The 19,515-nt window shown below is 35.1% G+C and overlaps 1 protein-coding gene across 1 annotated transcript in view; it reads left to right on the forward strand.

The window, feature by feature from the left end:
* Positions 1-19,515, forward strand: part of MMP16 (matrix metallopeptidase 16) — a 165,198-nt gene that overhangs the window by 123,310 nt on the left and 22,373 nt on the right. The window contains exons 5-6 of the mRNA XM_065751879.1: positions 4,470-4,631; positions 6,997-7,214. Of these exons, the coding sequence (XP_065607951.1) occupies positions 4,470-4,631; positions 6,997-7,214 (380 nt within the window). The remainder of the gene's footprint in view (positions 1-4,469; positions 4,632-6,996; positions 7,215-19,515) is intronic.

The following is a 19,515-nucleotide window of genomic DNA, read 5'->3' on the forward strand; positions in this document are numbered from 1 at the left end:
AAGTCAGGCAGATTTAGTGCCTAAAATAGTTTATAGCCTCAGAGAAAAGTGCCAGTATAAAAATAATCATTCTGCCTTAGTTCCTTACACGCAGTATTTTTTTTTCCTTGTGAAATCAAACCTGAGATAAAATAAGAAAAACAATCACAATCTGTTTGAGCCTATACCCTGTCTATTCTAAATCCCTATACTAATAACATAATAACAGAGATGCAGATATTTAATACTTATGAAATATATTTTGAAATATTTCTCTACTACCCTGTGGATAAATATAACAAGATGTAACTGAGACTATCAGAATGAATATTCACCACTGTATATCCTGAAGTAGCAACTTTTAGTTTAAAAGCCATCATAGCTGTATGTAGTTTAACTGTTACTCATGACTTTTTAAAGTTTTTGAGATGGTGCTTCATTTTAACAAGTAGACTGAAATATATGTTTTTACTTGGATAATATATATAGATATACAGAATCATTTGTGACTCTCTTTCAGTGGCAGGGACTGAAAATGTTTAAAAACAATACCCAATACCAATACAGTAACAAAGTTAGTCAGAGCTGGTATGGATATCCACTTGTCTGTACACTTCATCTTTCTCTGAACACTGACCAAGGAACTGTATCTGTTATCTACTTTGCAGTATGGAGAGAAAGAAGGAGCACTCTCAGTGGTAGTAGTAACACTGTTGTGCTCAAGGCAAGTCTGCTCTCAAAATCAAAGAGGGTCTGAGTAATTATTGCTGAAGTGTAGAAACTGGATTATATGAAAGAGACAAGGGATAGAAACTAAGCCAGAAGTGAGTCTTAACCTACAGTGGTCTCATGCAACACATCTTGAACTGGTTTAAATCTCAGTTTCAACTGCACTGAGTTATTTGGGCCAGTTTTAAGTCAGGATGCCCTGGAGACAATCAGGACTCTTGATGGAAATTATTATGAATAATGGGTCTATTTGACTATAAGTAGAAAATATGTTCCCTGTTAAATTACTCTGTCACCGCAGGCAAGAATATTATTCTCACAGCATTTTCCTGTGACCTTCTTCCTTTCCTCCTTATGTGCTTCCTCCAAGGGCTGCTCTGTCTCTGGTTTACCTCATTTTATAGCTCCCCTGATGTCTACAAGTTGCATTGCAGAAGATGGAAATTATCACTTTTGCTATTTTGGGTTTAGGTTTTAACTAAGTTGGGGGGTTTGGGGGGAAGAGGAGGGTAGTGGCAAGCAGATGCTGAATATTTATTATTTTATTCTTTCATAATCACTCCACCAAAAAGACATAGGAAGAAAGATAAATGGCCACCACTTGTGTAACACCTGTTCTCTTATGTAGTCCCATTATTGCTTAGAATCTGCTTTTAATCTGGAGGTTCTTTGCCATACAAACATTACATATAATCCTGGAAAGAACATATGCTGGTAGATTACAGTGTGTTTTATTTATTTACCTTTCACTATGTAATTCAAGGATCTTCAAGGTCAGCATGGAAAAAGTTATAGGAATTCCTGGAGATCTATATAAGGACACGGTGGTGACAAAGAACCAAAGAATGTATCGATCATTCGTGCATTACATAACTAGTACAATCAGAGAGATGAAGTAGACTCTTCCAAGGCTGTTTTATTAAGAATGGTTTTGTGAAATTTCAGAAATTGTTGTAAGTTCACCTCCCAGTCCCTCACGTTCAACAGCAGAGTTGAATATCACGTGTAAAACGCTCTTTAATTTATTTATATTGACCAGCCTAACCTTGTGGTAGAATCAAATATTATCAATTTCAAGCCATATGAAAGTGGTTCATTAAATACTGTGTGCAACTTGTTAGTTTACTTCTTAATACAAAGACTTAGACTTGTTAATATTCTTAATTATGGAGATAGAAACCAAGGTCACAGAGGAAATTAGCTTTTCACCACATGTGAGGAGCAAAAAGAAGTTCAGTCTTACATATACGATTTAGTGCCACAAAAGGATCTAATTCATTCTAATAAACTTGTGTTGAAACACTTTCATCAAAAGAATTGTGAGCCTTATCATATTATAATGGTTATAGCACAGTAACATCTTCTTCCCCCTTGTCTTTTCATCTTAAGTTATCATTATTAAGGGATTTTAATTGTTCCATTATAAGTGAATGAAAACCTTTACAGAGTTGCTCCTGTATCACTTATAATGCTGAGGTTAACTACAGAAGCTGTGCATTATTCATATGAGATAATGTCAAGATCAGTTTTGGCTGGATGTAGAAGGGCAAATTCAGGTATCAAAAATATTCCTGTCAGGGACAGTCAAGCTCCTCAAAACTATTACAGCAGTGCACTGAAAATCTTCTTTGCTATATAAAGAACTGCATCCAATATATATGGACAGTTGAGAAAGTCTTTAATCTGAAAACCACATAATTATGAATGATAGGATAAACTCTTCTCATTTCTGAATGCATATTATGTCATATTAATTTTTGAAAGATATGATTTTTTTTTTTCTGCACAGTTATTCTGATAAAAGAGCATAAGCATTTAGATGTCATATTTCTGGATTAAGAATCAGAAAGACATTAAAAGACTGTTAACTAAGAACAGAGTTTTAGCTGTGACTGTTTCCATGTTTTCAATCAGACGTTTATTTTACTAACATCAGCATGGCTCCGTATATCATGAAGACATCTACTGTCAAGTGTTTCTCTTTTCATACATACCTGGGAGAACGTTTATTTCTTTGTGTCAGCAAGAGAAAATACTTGAAAAATTGAGATGTTGTCAACTGTGTATTCAAAGTTCTACAAATTAATACATATGCATATTTCCAAAATCCAAGGTTTATCATTATTATTATTATATTGTAGTAATACTTAGAATTCCAGTGCTAGCAGTGGAATAACTATCTACCTCCAGAGAATGTACAAAACATAGAATAAGAGTAAACGTTGAATATTTTTTCATCCTAGTATACAGCTCTCTACTAGTCCACAAAGTGGGCTACTTCACTATAACTTTTTCACCACCTATAAAAGCATTTCAACATGAAACTACCTACTAAGGGTAGGACTCCTTTCACTTATGTCCAGTGTTGTCTCCGTTCCTGAAGATTGGACCGCTGAGGGCTAACGATCTTTTCATGCTAGGGTCACTTCCACATAGACACCAATATGGAGAAGTAGAAAATGGCCTTTATAAGGCATGGCAGCTCCTTATATACATATATCTATCATCGTCTACGCCCCAAAGCATGAGTCATTAATCAATCTCAGAGCTGGGGAGTTCCTGTCACGTAACATCCCAGTGTCCCAGCCACGCCTACTACAACAGTCCAGCCTTCTAAAAGTCCAGCATAAGATGGTCATCTAAAAAAACTCTTATGTCAGTCAGGAAGGAACTCACTTCTGAATGATTCCAACTGTCCCTAGGTAATGAAAATGAGCAATACCCTGGATGTGAACAATCTCCGAGTCACTAGAATCTTTCTTCTGATGTAAAACAGTTGTTTTTATATTTTCCAAAGTCTCATTATATTACAGGTTGACTGCAGACAGATTCTGTACAAAAGACTCATAGAATGATATGATAGAATAAAAGTAGCCAAAATGAATACCGTAGAGGTCTAACTCTGAAACTTTTATAGAAATAGTTGCACTGACACAGAGTTTACTCTATGGTAAATCTTGTGACACTTTTTAATTTAATTTAATTTATTTATTTATTTTAATTTTTCAATAGCTTGTAATAAAAATTAAATGTGGATTTTAGGAAGGGAAAAACAAAAGTGTGCAATGAGTCGGTAACATTAGTATGATAATTTAATGTTTAGGTCTGTATAAATCAAAAAGTTCTAATATTTAAGGATTTAAAAATACAAGGTGATTACACAATAAAACAAGTATGGGCATTCTACTTAGAGAAGGATAGCAAGACATCCACATTTTCCTCATTGAGATTTCAGTTATAGTGATTCAGAAGTGGACGACATACAAATAATCAGCAGGGGCCTGCCTGCAAGCATTTGAATGACTAAGTTCCCTGTAGGGTTTGTCCCACATAGGTAGCCCTCTGTTTACAAAGTTAACTATGCACAGCAGGTATATTTACTTTTTGGAGCTATGTCTTGATGCAGGCATTTTCACTTAGGCTAATTACACCGTAAACCTGTGTCTAAAGTTGTACACAAGACTCTATGCCAGCTATGGCACTTGAATGCTGTCCTAACTATATGCATCAGTTAAATAAATGAACACACTTGTGCTATCCATAGGAGCATCGTAGGTAATATGTTACAACAAGAAGAATTAACAATAAAAAAAAAAATGTTACCTTTGCTGCCACTTTGCCTTCATGATTCACTGTTAAGTATCAATGAGTAAAATTCAAATTCAGTGTAAATGTCTTTAAAGTGAAGAGTCCTCTACTTGTGTTATGTCTTTTATTATGCTTACAGTTTCAAAGACTGTTTCTCTTTCTTCTCTCCATAGGAAATGATCTGTTTCTAGTTGCTGTGCACGAACTGGGGCATGCTCTGGGCTTGGAGCACTCTAATGATCCCACAGCAATTATGGCTCCATTTTATCAGTATATGGAAACTGACAACTTCAAACTACCTAATGATGATTTACAGGGCATTCAGAAGATATACGGTATATCATATTTAATTACAAAACTTAACATTTTCACTTAAGAATGTTTTTGAGAACCTCCTTTTCATACCATCTCTTAAAAAAAAAAATCTCTGGGGCTGACTTGCTATCCCAAAAGCCTTCTTGCTGTAAAGGACAAAGATTATGGTGAAGCTCTTTCGATTTCTCACTATTCACAATTTGCATTCAAATTTGCACTCAGTTGGAATGGTAATCTTAAGCATTTTAAAAGACCATAAAGAAAATATCTGCAAAAGGATCCTGATGTCTTTTAAAATATTAAAACATGCAAGCTTTAACCATTGGGAGCTTATTTCCATAGTACGAAATGACTACTTCTTAGTTATCAAATTACTGATAATAATATTAAATAGTTCCCTGAATAGATCAATTCTGAGGTCCAGAAAACCCTTCCTTGTAGTAAGTATAGAAATAAATTCTGAAAGAACTTGAGAAGGCAAAGTAACTGAAAATTGTAAACCAAACAAAGACAATAACTTTATTCCACCTATAGGCTGAATCTAAAATGAATTCATGCATTATTTCTTCTTACATTTCCAAAGCCATAACTGTGTTCCTGATTTAAAGACTCTGATTCTGTAGACATTTGTCTCTATACAGGGTTTTTTATTGTTGTTGTTTGATTTGTTTGTTTTAATATATATTTTCTCTTTCCTACAGTGAAAAAAAACAAAACTGTCTCTGTCTATATTGAGATATCTGTATAGTCTATTTTTGCGATACATTTAATATGTATAATTTGGACCTACCTTGTTTAATATTCCCCCATTATGAGATTTAATTTTGTGCTCACAGTTATTTTCAATTTAAAAGCTGAAGTGAATATTACTAGGGTCATTCCTTGCTTCTCTTTACTGCTTTGGATGACACCTATGTTGGTGGAGAATAACTGTACTGCTTATTAGAACCTTCCTGCCACTGTTTTACATTAACAAGCTTTTAAAATATCACATTAGTAAGCACTGATACATGTTTTCATAAAGCTTAAATAGTAATTTCAAAACAATTGGCTTACCAAGTTTTTTTGTTGTTTTTTTTCTGTGATTAGATAAAAGGAAGGTTGTTTCTCATGACCTCATAAGATGATAGTCTAGACTTAAAGGCTAGACAACAATACTTTGCCAAAAACTAACCACTAAGCTCTAACAGCTGTGGGCTATACATTAGTAGAAGTGTGTTACCCCTGGGAAATAACATCTGACATCACTAGCAAATAGCATATTAAAACTTTGATTTGGGGTTACAGTCTTTTCAGCGTGCTACTGCACACTGATTCCTTTGCTCTCTTTAAATCAAAAGAAGAATGGGAATCATATGCCACAACAAAAATGTCACACCTATTAAAATAATTACAATGATCTGCAATCTTCCTCAAAACACCATTATTAACTGTGAATTATAAATGCCACAAACTTCAAAACTGTGAATGAAATAAATGTCTTAATAAATGGGATGACAACCATTTGGGGAGTTTACAATTTCCTTACATAGTCAATATTGTTCTCTAAAAAATATGCTTATTGTGAATAAATATCATAAATTCAAAGGACATTTATTCAGTTTTAGGGTTCTCTTACTGTTCAATTGCCTTTCTGAACCTGGTTTATGTTTATATTTTAAAATAAGAATTGATGTTGTTTTTAAATGAAGATAAATACAGAGATAAATAGAATAAGCCAAATTAGCATGTTCATCTTGTTTCCAGAAATATCACTGATCTAATGGAAACTTTCTCTTTTTACATAGAAAACATGAGTAAAAGTAGCAATCAATGTAGAAAGTGAAGGACATATTGAAATGAAAGTAAAGCAGTATGTTATTAGGATTATAAAAAGCACCTGCTTAGGAAGGCCATTTGATTTTGGAATAGAGAAACTGAGTGGGATAGTTATTTTATCTGCCATCAATCCCTGTATTTGCAAGAATTAAAATATTTTTAAAATACTAGACAGTTATGTTTTCATTTTAGAAATAGAAATTTAGAAATAATTCATGAAATAGACAATTCAGTCTCAAAAATTCTTATTCAGTTGGAACGTGTAATGAATTACTTCTTATCTGAAATGATGGTGAGAAGTGCATCCTTCACAGATTTTTGGAAGGATGAAACTGAATAGTGAAAAATAATTATTTTCTTCATCATTAATGCTTTTTTTTTTTTTTTTTCTAAAGCACACCTTCATTATAACAGCATGAGAGAGCTGGGTCACTTTTTTCATTTCCCTTCCACTCCTCTGGAGGTTTTTTACTACATATCTTTTTTAATTTTATTTATTCATTTATAATTTCTTCTTGGAATGTCACTGATAGGCATATAAATTACATCTTGCTGCCGTTTCTTAAGGTCCACCTGACAGGATCCCACCACCAACAAGACCTTTGCCAACAGTGCCACCACATCGTTCAATCCCTCCAGCAGATCCACGGAAAAATGACAGACAACCTAAGCCTCCCCGGCCACCCACTGGTGACAAACCTTCCTATCCTGGGGCCAAGCCTAACATCTGTGATGGGAACTTCAACACTTTGGCTATTCTTCGTCGGGAAATGTTTGTTTTCAAGGTAGGAGGCTGTGAATTTTTCTGTGTTACATCAAGTGTCTACAATTCTTTTTTTTTTTTTTTTAAGCAAACTCTCATTCACCATGACTCCACTTTCCCAGCCCTCTCACAGTTAGAAAGTTTGAGAAAGAAATTAAAAAGTAAATATACACATGGCTTAAACGTCTAGCAGACAGCTGCTGTAATATTCTAAATTGGGAAAATACCCATGTCAGCAGAAACTGTAATGCCTCAAAATGTAAAGGTAAATAAATGCTGCATGTTATGAAGAGATTAAAAAAGCATAACTCAGCTCATAAGTAGGAGGTGGTAAGAATGACTCTGTTGGGAAAACAGCCATGTCCAGACATACAGTAGATATTGTATGTCTTTACTTTTATTTTGTTCTTGTTTTGCCTGGAGATAAAAATTTAATTTTACAATGAGGTCAGTCATTTAAAAAGGACTAAGGAAGAACCTAAGCAATATCTTTGTCACAACAGTACAAAAATTTTACTGCAGTTGTATCACTGTATATTTCCATTTGTATTCTACTCTAAACTGATAAATATAGTATATCCAACAAACTGAACTAAACAAACTGAACTGAAAAGTAGTCTTTTGATAGGTCTTTGCTAAGGCTCATGAACATCAAAGCTATTTTAGGAGAATGATCTGCAATATAGTTTCCAGAAAACAATTGATGTTGAAAAATAATTATGGAGTCCTTATTATTCACTGCCTTAATTTGCTGACAGGTATTGCTGTGCAAATGTTCTGAGAACGTGCAACAGTATAATCTATTACTTTGAACTATTTGTGTGGCAAACATGCTTAAGCAGTAGGAAGTGTAGAACCTTTTATTTTGTAAATCTGTGACATGATTCAATATAAATGGATTGCAGTTTTTTCCTCTACAATAGTAGAAGCACATACTAATTTGTCCTAAAACAGGAAGCTTTAAGTCCAATGGTTTTCATTGATCTTTCTGGGATCCATTTCCCCCTTAATATATTTTCTTTTTATATACATTATTGCTCCATATAAACCTCTATAGCAGTACTACCTGGGCTTTTACTGTCTTTAGCATGCCTCAAAAACATATTTATTGATAGCCTTGCACAAATTCATTCAAATTTATTGAACTAACTTCACAACTCAATGGGCATGAATGTTCTGGGGTTTTTTTTTTGGTTTTTTTTTTTTTTGTCTGTTTGTTTGTTTTTCCCATGAAGATCTAAGGATCTTTCCATCCCTGGGATTTTATTTGGATAGATGTTATATCTTCAAACTCAAGATAGTCCTGAACTGTCAGTCTTTTTATGACTGAAACTCACAGGTTAAGAAAGAATCTAATTTTCTAACTTGATATTAAACAGGATATTAAACTACCTACTATCATATCATCCACCTCAAGAGCAACAGAAAATACTGTCATTTATGTTAGACATAAATCAATAAATAGTGAAATTTTATGCCACAAACACAAAATTTCCTGTGTAGCCAAGTCTGTATTCCTGGAAAAATATACTGGCCATCATTACTGACCACTCTTTGTGCGATCCTGAGTGAAAATACTGTATTTTCTTCAAAAAGTGTTATCTGCTTATTGGCCTAACATTTTATGTTTACTGTATCACTTATGTGCTTACTAGTGTGCAAACTGCCTTTATGTTCTGTATAAAACTCCAAGATCCACACCAAAATAAGGAAAAAAATGACAAATATTATTAGACAGAAACAACCAGTGTCAGAGTGTGTACAAGTTTTATGTTTAGATCCAAAATAAGGTTGTGGCTTTCTTAAAAGTAAGGTGTTGGGAAGGGAAGAAAAAGATTAAATTTATCCAGATACATTTTTTTAAGGGTCCTACAGTACATTTAAAAAAATCAGAGTATCTGGTAGCATGACAAGGCACAACTTGGGGTAGCATGCTAAGCAATAGGATTTAGTTAAGTATAAAAATCCTGACTTTGCAGTCTGAGTGTCTTTGAATGCTTGCATTGGTAGGTTCTAACCTTCCAGTTAAAAAAAAATTTCCTATGGAAGACTTTGGCCTACTAAAGCAGTTACCTTTGTGGATGTATTTTTGGTTCTTTTTTTTGTGTTCTGGTGTTTTGATTTATCTGGTGGGTGGTTTGGTTTGGTTTGGTTTGGTTTGGTTTGGTTGTTTTTTGCATGGGAAAGATCATGGAGGGAGCATGAAAAAGAGGAAATTGGAAAAGTCAGAGATTGTTCATATTTTTCTACTTTTCAGACTTCAGGGAGAGGGAGAGCAGGTTATAAGTGAAAGCTCAGCACATCAAGATGTATCAGAAGGACAGGAATTCATTTTCAAAAAATGTGTAAACTGAAATAAGGAATGAATTCAGGGAAAGCATACAGCAATGGAGAAAGAGAAGCAGTGAGTTCTGTGCTCCAACACAACAGAAAAGATCAACCTCCTTAGTCTTGCCCCTTAATGCTAGTATAAAGTCTGGGAAGACAGGAGAGATGGGCTGAGAGCCAGGTACAGAGAGGTCGAGAAAAAGTGGGGATTGATGGTAGTACTGTACCAGGTGGAAACAATTAAAGAAGAGTTATGACCTCCAGTGGAAGAATTATTTCAGGATAGTTCCCAGATTAATTAAAATTTATAAAGTTGGAGGCTAGTCATATCCTTTGCTTTCTCCCTTTTTATACACAGGTTTGTAATGTCAGTGTAGTTGCAAATCTTACTGCCTTCTGAATGGTATGTGTGTTCTGTACAAATTTCAACAGGAAAATACTGAATATTTTTATCTCATGGGACAGTCTCAAGATCAGATATACAATTTGTTTAAATAGCCTTGAAACTGCTTGGGAACATAGAGTTGAAGAATGCAAGCCCTCTGAATAAATTCTACTTTAAACCTAAAACTGAAGCCCAAGAAGATAACAGAGAAGCACTGTAGTAGATGACAAATAATCTTAATTTCTAGAAGACTGCTTTTTTTGACAGTTGAACTGTTAGGTATACTTAAGTGTATTGAAATATTAGAGACAATTTCTGTACTCAGTAAAATTGATGAATTTTGTGGGTTTAAGAGTATCTGATATTCTCAGATAGATATAAGCAGAGCAATACTGAATAACAGTAAACTTAAAGGGAAAATGAATTTACAGGTGTCCTTCTTTTATTTATTTGTTTGTTTGTTTGTTTTGCCATCGCTTTGATAAAGTGGTAATTCTAGCAACATGATAAAATCTTTGTGGTTTTGGAGAAATGAAATAAATAGAAATTGTTTTTCATGTATCATTACTGGTAAATACAAAAGCAAAGCAATTAAGTTGTAATAGTACCATTAAACCCCACCCCTCCCTCTCATCTTTGAATATAATTGTCTTGATCACGGTTCCTCTAAAAAATGGGAAGCCAGTCATAGCGGCACTTATTATCCAGAACTTAGTAACCTACATTCATATATATATATACTATAGAAAGGTATAAAGAATTACATATATTATTACAGATTTATTTACAAGATTGCAAGTGTAATGTATTTCTATGTTATTGAAACTCATAAACAACTTGAACTGATTAATAATCAGTTACAGTAACAATCTGTACTATCTGGCTAATAATTCTCATATTATTCATGTACTGGCCTATTGCAAAATGTAACCTTAGAAGAGTGCATGACTCAGTATCTTCAACAGGGCTTTAGATTTGTCAGACGGACGAGTAATATTTTTTCAAAGAAGGCTTTGTTTTCATTGGCAAACGATGTGGTGTAAAAGGATTTGATCAGCATCAAACCAGATGGTACTGAGCTCCTCTCATGTCTGTCATATGTGCTTTGCTTTTAATTAGATACAGTCTGTCCTCTGAGGCCAAACAGTTCCATTAGAAATGTAGTTCAGATTTTTCTGAAGGGCAGTTGTCCCTTAGACATGGTGTCTTTGACTGCAGGCCCCTTGATGGTGTACCACTCAGTGCTTTAATTCAATGCAAGTGATGTTAGCATGTTGTTAACGTGTAATTGCCTACACCATCTTGCACTAAACAAACTCTCCCTTGCCTATTTTCAGGTATTCAGTGTTTGACTGAACTGATGAAAAAAATTTCACTGGCATAAGGATCACAAAAAAAAAGCATTATTGACAGAAAAATAATTGCAAAATCTCACAGCAATGAGTAATCTAAAATTACAAGGAGGTATATCTTCAATTCTGTACCACCAGCAAGTGTTATCTTGTAGTACTACCAATACTTTTTAATTGGGGCTACATCATAATGAAACCAAAGAGAATAACTGCAGAAACACTTCAAGCACAAAGATTAATTACAATTTCTTGGTAGACAAAATTGTGATCTTTCAACTAATTTAGGTAAAGATTCTGGGAAACTGTTGTAATGACTTGCAATGTAAGCTTTTCCAATCAGTGATATTGACCAGTCTTGGAAATATTTCCTTAATTTAGATTTACAGCTAAGGCTTTATATTCAAGAAGTATTTGTGTTTTAATTATTCATTTACTTTTTTTATTTATTGCCTATTCAAGAGGTTAAGGATCAACAACACAGAAGTTTAGTACAGATTAAAAAATATAATCTAATTTGTTCCCCTACATTAGTTGTTTCTTGTGCAAAGTCCTGCAATACTAAGCAGCTGAAGTCTTAAATAATTGAGTGATATCCATGTACTTGTTTTTTTAGCAAATCCATGAAGCATTACTCAAAATTTGAAAATCTACTGAAATAAAAGAAAATTATAGCAGATAAAATTATGTATTTTCTTCCTTTCTTTAAATCATCAATTAATAATTTTGAAGTGTGGTCTTCTTTGCCCATGGAATGAATTCTTGTCCCAGTTAAAAGTAATGGGAAAAAATTCTATTGATCATTATAGAATTAAGATTTCACCACTTAAATACCTTTGACAGAACAGGGAGATCATCAGCAGGGGTTAGGAAAAATATCACAGTAAACAGCACATTATCTTGTCATATTAAGCATATGTAATCAAAAACTGCTTTGCTATATAATATCAAACTTGATCATACTGCTTGTCCCAGTCTATAAATTGAAATAGAGCAGGAACAGTTTAAAGTAATGATTTAAAACACATTTCTCCAATAAGATTATCTTCACCAAGGAAAACAGACTGTATTATTAGATCAAACAGTGTACTTGACAAAAGAGTTCAGTGCTTTCCCATCTCCCTAGCAGTGTTTTTTCTCAGTCTTACCATGATAGAGCCTTTGCAGACATTTAGTGCTCTAAGCTGTAAACTCCTAGATGATCTGTAATCATATTTATGTTATCACATATTCACTGTTAGAAAGTCCTTCAATTCTTTTATGATCTAATTCCACTATCACGCGAAGACAATCAAATATCAATCATTTTTATGTATTTTTTGTCTCAGTGGTTGTTGTTGGCTGATCTTTGCTGGATGTGAGACTCTCCATGGTCTGTTTTCCCCTTTGGTCATTTCTGTCAATATCAATGCTGGATCACTTCAAGAATAGCCTGTTCACTCACAGACTACAGTGGAATCCTCTGCAGTCTTTTTCTAATTCTGCCACTTCTGTGGGCAAGATTTGCTTAGCAATGCAGCATGGCAGTCAAAGCCAGATCTGGTACCCAGATATATTTTTTGTTCTTCTTGTCAGCACAGTTTCACAGATCACAAGCATTAAACTGAGATCAAACAGCATATATTAGTATCATAGCTGTTCAGTGGCTTGAATCCAAAATAAAACTCCTCTAAACAGTTCCTCACATCATATCTTCCCTATTTTCATAAGTTATCAGCTTATAAGAGCTTACTGGTTCATTCACTTCCTAAGCAACATGAAAGAATGACTTATAAGAAGACTGTATTAAATCCATGTATAATTTTAAAAGCTGAGTTTGGTTTTACCCTGTTCCATACACCTTGCTCTTTTCCAGTGATTTGTGTGGACCTCTCTATCTCAGTTCATAGAATCATAGCATCATAGAATGGTTGGGTTGGAATAGACCTTCAGAGATCACCTGGTTCCAACTTCCCTGCTAATGGGCAGGGAAATCTTTACATAGATTGCTCAGTTTTACAATGGTTGCCCAAAGCCCTGTCCAACTGACCATGACCATGGATGCGGTATCTACAACTCCTCTGGGCAGCCTGTTCCATTGCCTTGTCACCCTCACACTGAATACTTCCTTCTTAGTATCTAATTTGCCCTCTTTTATATTAAAGCCAGTACCCCTTATACTGTAATTACACTTATAAAAAGTTCCTCCTGATCTTTCCTGCAGGCTCCTTTAAGCAGTGGAGGGTTAGTACAAGGTCTCCCCAAAGCCTTCTGCAGACTGAACATAACTCCTCCATCCTTTCTTCATAGGAGAGATGTTCCAGCCTACTCATCATCTTTGTGGCTCTCCTCTGCATTCACAGGTCCACGTCCTTCTTATGCTAAGAGCCCTGGAGCTGAATGCAATACTTCAAATGGGGTCTCGTGAAAGGAGAACATAGGAGAAGAATCATATTCCTTGTCCTGTGGTTACTTTTGATGCTGCTTCTTTCTTGTGAAAGCCATTTCACGATTTAAAAAAACTCCTTGTTATTTCAGTCCAAATATTTATTTAGCTAGTTTGTTTCAATCTGTCTCAGAGTCCTTGTCTCCTCAACTGTTTAATTACAATAACTAGTCTTTGAGGTTGGGATTTTTTTTTTTTTTTTTTGCAACAATAAAAGCATATTATAGAAGAGACCTAGTATCTTAATGTTTCTGGAAATCCTGATAAATGATCTCCCAGACATGTAATGGTGTAAAAGTTTTACTCGTGTGGGTGAAAATTATTTTTTACTGAGTGAATCCTTTTATGTTCTGTTTGGACTTTTCCAGTCTCCTTGATTTGGCAGTGATAGCTTGCTGAGTTAAAGAAAATAGGAGTGAGTAATTTATGGCTATGGTTTGGTCATCATTTCTCTGTTTCACTTCAGTGTTTTCTGTGTGAGCATCTAGAAACTTTGACAAATCAAGTCATACTATCTCTTGCATTCTTAGTGAATTTTTGGTTATTTTGGCCCATAGCCTACGTTCCATACTGAATCAATCCCTGTACATGGAGGGAAAAAATAAAGACTTGTTCTTCATGGCATTTTTGGTATTTGAGAAAAGACCAGTGACTCAGAAAAATGTGTAATCTGCTCAATCTTCAGGCAGTCGGTGATATTACATGTGGTAAAGTGATAAGGACAGACAGGTAGAGAAAATCCAGTTATACTGATTTCATTAGAATGGTTGATCTCTTCTGACCAGGCAAGGCTAAGTCTGTCCTGGGCCATTTTATATTACTTTTATGCTATTCCTTACAAATGTGGAGCTAACAATTTCATACTGATAAGAAATAGATAAAATTTGATTCTGAAATCATGAAGAAATAAAAGTTACATTGAAAAATAGAAGCACAGAAAAAACAAATATTTCTTATTTTCTTCTCATAGTCCATGATAAACAGCAAAAACAAATTGAAAGAAATGTGGAGAAATAACCTTAAATTTTCTACAGGAGCATACAGGCAGTATGCTTGGTCTTATCTGGAAGATATTTGCTTTGTAAGATCTATGCTGTTGTTGTTAAGACAGTATAGCAATACTATGAATATTGTGCAGATGGGAACAGAATCCTGAGAATACTTTAATGCCAATATCCTATCTATTGGTAGGTTTTCAAATCCTGATTACAACTTGATTTAAAGGGAAAAGATAGTCCAAGATTACTGACCCTCTTTTTCTTAATGAGATGAAATGGCGAAGTTTGATAGTTTGAATAAATTCAAAGTGGAGAGTATGGCATGCAATACCAGTGATGACTTCAGTGATGAAGAAAGTTGCAAAATTACTATCAATGAGATTTAAGTTCATAAGTTCATAAGTTCTAAAGTAGAAGAGAGGCTCAAATATTTGCCAGATTAAAGCTAGCAAACTGTCATTAAGAGTGCTGGTTATTTAGTTTCCCATAGCACTGTAAGGAGAATGTAGTGTAAGAGAAGTACCAAAAAGTATGTGTTTTTAACTAGAAAATCTGAGACTCATTTAAACATATTCAGCATATATTCTATAGTATTTCCAAGAAACATGGTAATGTGTTGACACAGCCTATATAAATGCAAGCCTCACAGAAACACAAGCTCTAGTCCAACTCAGTTGTATGCTATGATTTGTAAGGACAAGAACAGCTACTGCAAAGCAGACATCTTCCCCTCATGCTGTTATACAAGAAATTAAACCTTTTCATTCTTTATCCTCTACTATATGCCTACATGGTTTGAAAGATGGAGCTATCAGTAATCCCTTTTTTGATTAACATTATATAGAGGCATGTGTTTTAATGCAAATGTGATACTTCTTTGTCATTTGAGAAACAACTGTAAGAATATTTCTAGTTTAAATATAACATATACTTTATCAGGACACATTTTTTCCTCAAGACGGGGATATTTTTTCATTTTTGATGGCAATTTTATTATTATTTTTATTGCTTAAAAATGCCCAGTTTCTTGTTTTACTATGATATATAATAATCCATGAAGTCGTGAAACTCCTTGACTTATATGCAAACCCCCCAGGGGTACAAGCAAAAGAATTGGGTGCAAGATGATTACAGAGTGTTTTGTAGACTCCAAGTGCAATAACTACTGGGGGAATAGACAGCAGCTCTTTTAAGGCTTGATGTTCATTGGATTAAAAGTTTTGTACAGAACTTCATGTACATGTGCTGTAACTTGTAGGGCATTAGAGAGAATGGGAGCATTCCAGGGATTCCTGGCTGCAAGCCTAGATTTAATGTCTTCAGAGGTTTTTATTATGTTTCTTTTATGACTGGCTGTTTGTTTGTTCATATTGAATCATCATCATATGGCATTGGGAACATTTTATGGAGTCAAAGTCTTTTTTAGTTTGGATGAAATCAAAATGAACTGAAATGCTGAATCCAGTTCAGAACAGAGAAATCAAAAGGCTGTTTTTGTTTTTTATTTTTTGTTTTTCCCTTTAACTGAGTAATCTCGTTGGCAGTAATACAGAATTAGTGATATGACTCGTACTTGATTTGTGGCCATTCATATGCTTTGGAACACATCAGAAAAGCCATTAAACTGGGGCCTATAATCTCCAGTTGCACTATACTGGAAGGTCTGGCACTGTTAGGCTTGTAGTTGAAATAGGTTAAATGGAAAAGTTCTGGTGTAGATGAGTTTCCAGGAAAAGTTAAGTGCTCTTTGAGTATATGATAATGACATTGTATTTGGTAATCTCTCACAAAAGGTACAAATCAACCCATTGTGTTGTTATATGTCTCTGAGAATGCTGAATTTTGTTTTTATTGTCATACTAGCATCATCCATCTGCTGATGGTAATCAAAGGCTCAGTGGCATAATTTAAAAGTATTTTACGTAGTAGCTTTTCCTTGAACTGAAAGTATTGTGTATACTTATAGATTTTGATTGTTTCAAGGTATCTGGAAAGGTTAATGTATACAAAGAAATGCATAAATGTCATTGCTACTATCTACATAGGAAAAATAGAACAGATGGATATGCATCAAAACGTTTTATAAAATGCTGAAAAAATAATAATGAAGATATAAAATAGATATTTGAATAAGATGGAAAGAATTAAAAAAATCATATATTTAAATCACCATTTACTTATGAGAATAGATCAGAAACAAAATGAGGACACATTTCAAAATAAAATATTAACCAAATATTTGAGCTAGCAGCGACTATGAGCCCAATAGTGTGCACTTGTGGCTAAGACCAATGGTATATATTTAGAGGAGCATGGCCAACAGGTCAAGAGAAGTTACCTTTCTCATCTACCCTCCCCTGGTAAGGTCACCTCTGGAGTACTGGGTCCAGTTCTGGGCTCTTCAGTTCAATAAAGTCAGGGAACTGCTTGAGGGAGTCCAGCAGAAGGCTGGGGTTTTTCTTCCAAAGCCAAAACATAGCAGCATACCAGACATGAAGATCAACCCTGTCCCAGCTGAAATCAGGACAAGAGATGCTTAGGAGCTTGGAGCATCTCCTTTATGAGGAATGACTGAGCCCTGAGACAGGTCATCCTGCAGAAGACATAGAAGTGATCTTCTCAATGCTTAAAATATCTAAAGGGTGCATGTCAAGGGGCCAGGGTGAGGCTTTTTTCAGTGGGGCCTAGTGACAGAACAAGAAGCAATGTTCCATTTGAACATGAGAAAGAAATTCTTTATTGTGACGGTGACAGAGCACTGGCACAAGCTGTCCAGAGAGATTGTATAGTCATTTTCTCTGAAGATATTCAAAAACCTGGCTGGACACTTTCCTGTGCAACCTACTGTAGGCAACCTATTCTAGCAGGGAAATTGGACACAATCTCCAGAGGTCTTTTCCAACTCCTATGATTCTGTGGTTCTGTGAATATGTACCAAAGTGTTCTTAAGTGAATAGCAAATACTAGTAGCAGTATTAAGAGATGCCACATTTAGAATGAAATTGTTGATACGGAGTAGTGTAAATTTGTTAGTTTGGTTCATAGGTTCATAGGTTCATAGGTTCATTAGGTTGGAAAGGACCTACAAGATCATCTAGTCCAACCATCCTCCTATCCCTACCCAACTACTAAATCAAATCCCTTAGCACCTCATCTAAACGCTTCTTGAACAGCGCTAGGGATGGTGCCTCAACCACCTCCCTAGGCAGGCCATTCCAGTGCCTGACCACTCTTTCTGAGAAAAAATGCTTCCTCAGGTCTAATCTAAATCTTCCCCGGTGCAACTTGTGGCCATTCCCTCTCGTCCTGTCATTATTTATCAGGGAGAAGAGGCCCACCCCCTCCTCACCACAACCCCCCTTCAGGAAGTGGTAGAGTGCAATAAGGTCTCCTCTGAGCCTCCTCTTCTCCAGACTGAACAATCCCAGCTCCCTCAGCCGCTCCTCATAAGACTTGTGCTCCAGACCCCTCACCAGTTTTGTTGCCCTTCTCTGAACACGCTCCAGGGCCTCAATGTCCTTGTAGTGAGGGGCCCAAAACTGAATGTAAAGAAGATATTATAATAATGATAATAATAAAGCTGCATTCATCTGCAATGACAGGGGCAACAGAAGTCGTTAAGTTTGAGAAATAAACTTAGAAATTATTTTAGTTATTACTGCAGTTAGTTAATATACTCACCTGCGTACAGACAGGGAAGAGTCAAAGTTCATGTGAAGATATCTCTTTCAAAAGTAACCTATAATCATGGTTATGGATGTCTCTGAAAATAATCTATGTTCACTATATTCGTTTAAAAAAGTTGTTTTTCCATAATTTCTGTGTGAGCAATGCCAAGGCTGTTTTGTTAACAGTCAAACATACAAACAAGTACTTTAATGGCCTCTTTGGGCACTTTTAAATCACAAGATCTACATTAAAGAGTTTATTTTCTTATATATATATGTATGTGTACATGGGAATATTGAGGGAAATACACAATGTATCTGGATTCATATTGACCATTTCAGAGTTACCATAATGTAGAAAATAGAAGAATTACACCTTTTCTAATGTAGAGGGCTACCTTAAAGAATACTTCAGTTTTGTACAATTTGCTCTAAAACAAATGAACTTCTTGTCCTACCACTATTAGAATTAAAGAAATGTATATGCCACGCAATGTAGTTACAAGTGAAGGATGTGAACAGGAGATGAACAAATGATTCTTCTACCTAATCTTCCACCTGGTCTTTCGGAGAATTTAATAGAGATGCCTACATGTAGAAATAACTATTTCTTGTTATTCTAAGGAAAAAAAATAAAAAGTTGATTAGAGAACATCTTTAAGTACATAGCATGGGTAAAACTGGCTAGATATATCACAGGGAGACTTGGCTGCACAACAGATGTATCTTTGACTTTTTTATACACTTAAATAGTCACAGCCAAATGTCAGTTTCATCAGTTTTCACTTTTGACCGTTGCACAGGAAGTTTTTCTTTAGGTTTATTTTGTGGTTTTGGTTTGGTTTGGTTTGATTTGGCTTGCTCTGGTCTGATCTGGCTTGGTTTGCTTTAAACTCCTACGTATTCACAAGACTGTTATGTGTTTTTTCCCTAGTTCTGTGTTAGTTCCCTAGTTTTGCCGATGTAGAGTTTTTACCCTTTCTTAAACATGTTTTCCCAGATGCCATCAACTTGACTGTCAGGCTTAGCTGTGCCCCACACTGAGACCATTGGAGCTGACTGAAATTGGCTGGAATGGGCTGTGAACGACATGGTGTAGCCCTGGTCTCTCTTCATGGAGTATCCCTGCAGCCCCTGCTGCCAGCACCTGGCACTGACACCCAGTGCAAA

The sequence above is a fragment of the Cyrtonyx montezumae genome, unplaced genomic scaffold, assembly GCF_038088225.1.
Source record: "Cyrtonyx montezumae isolate F1298 unplaced genomic scaffold, pur_monq_1.0 scaffold_8, whole genome shotgun sequence".
NCBI classification, from domain to species: domain Eukaryota; kingdom Metazoa; phylum Chordata; class Aves; order Galliformes; family Odontophoridae; genus Cyrtonyx; species Cyrtonyx montezumae.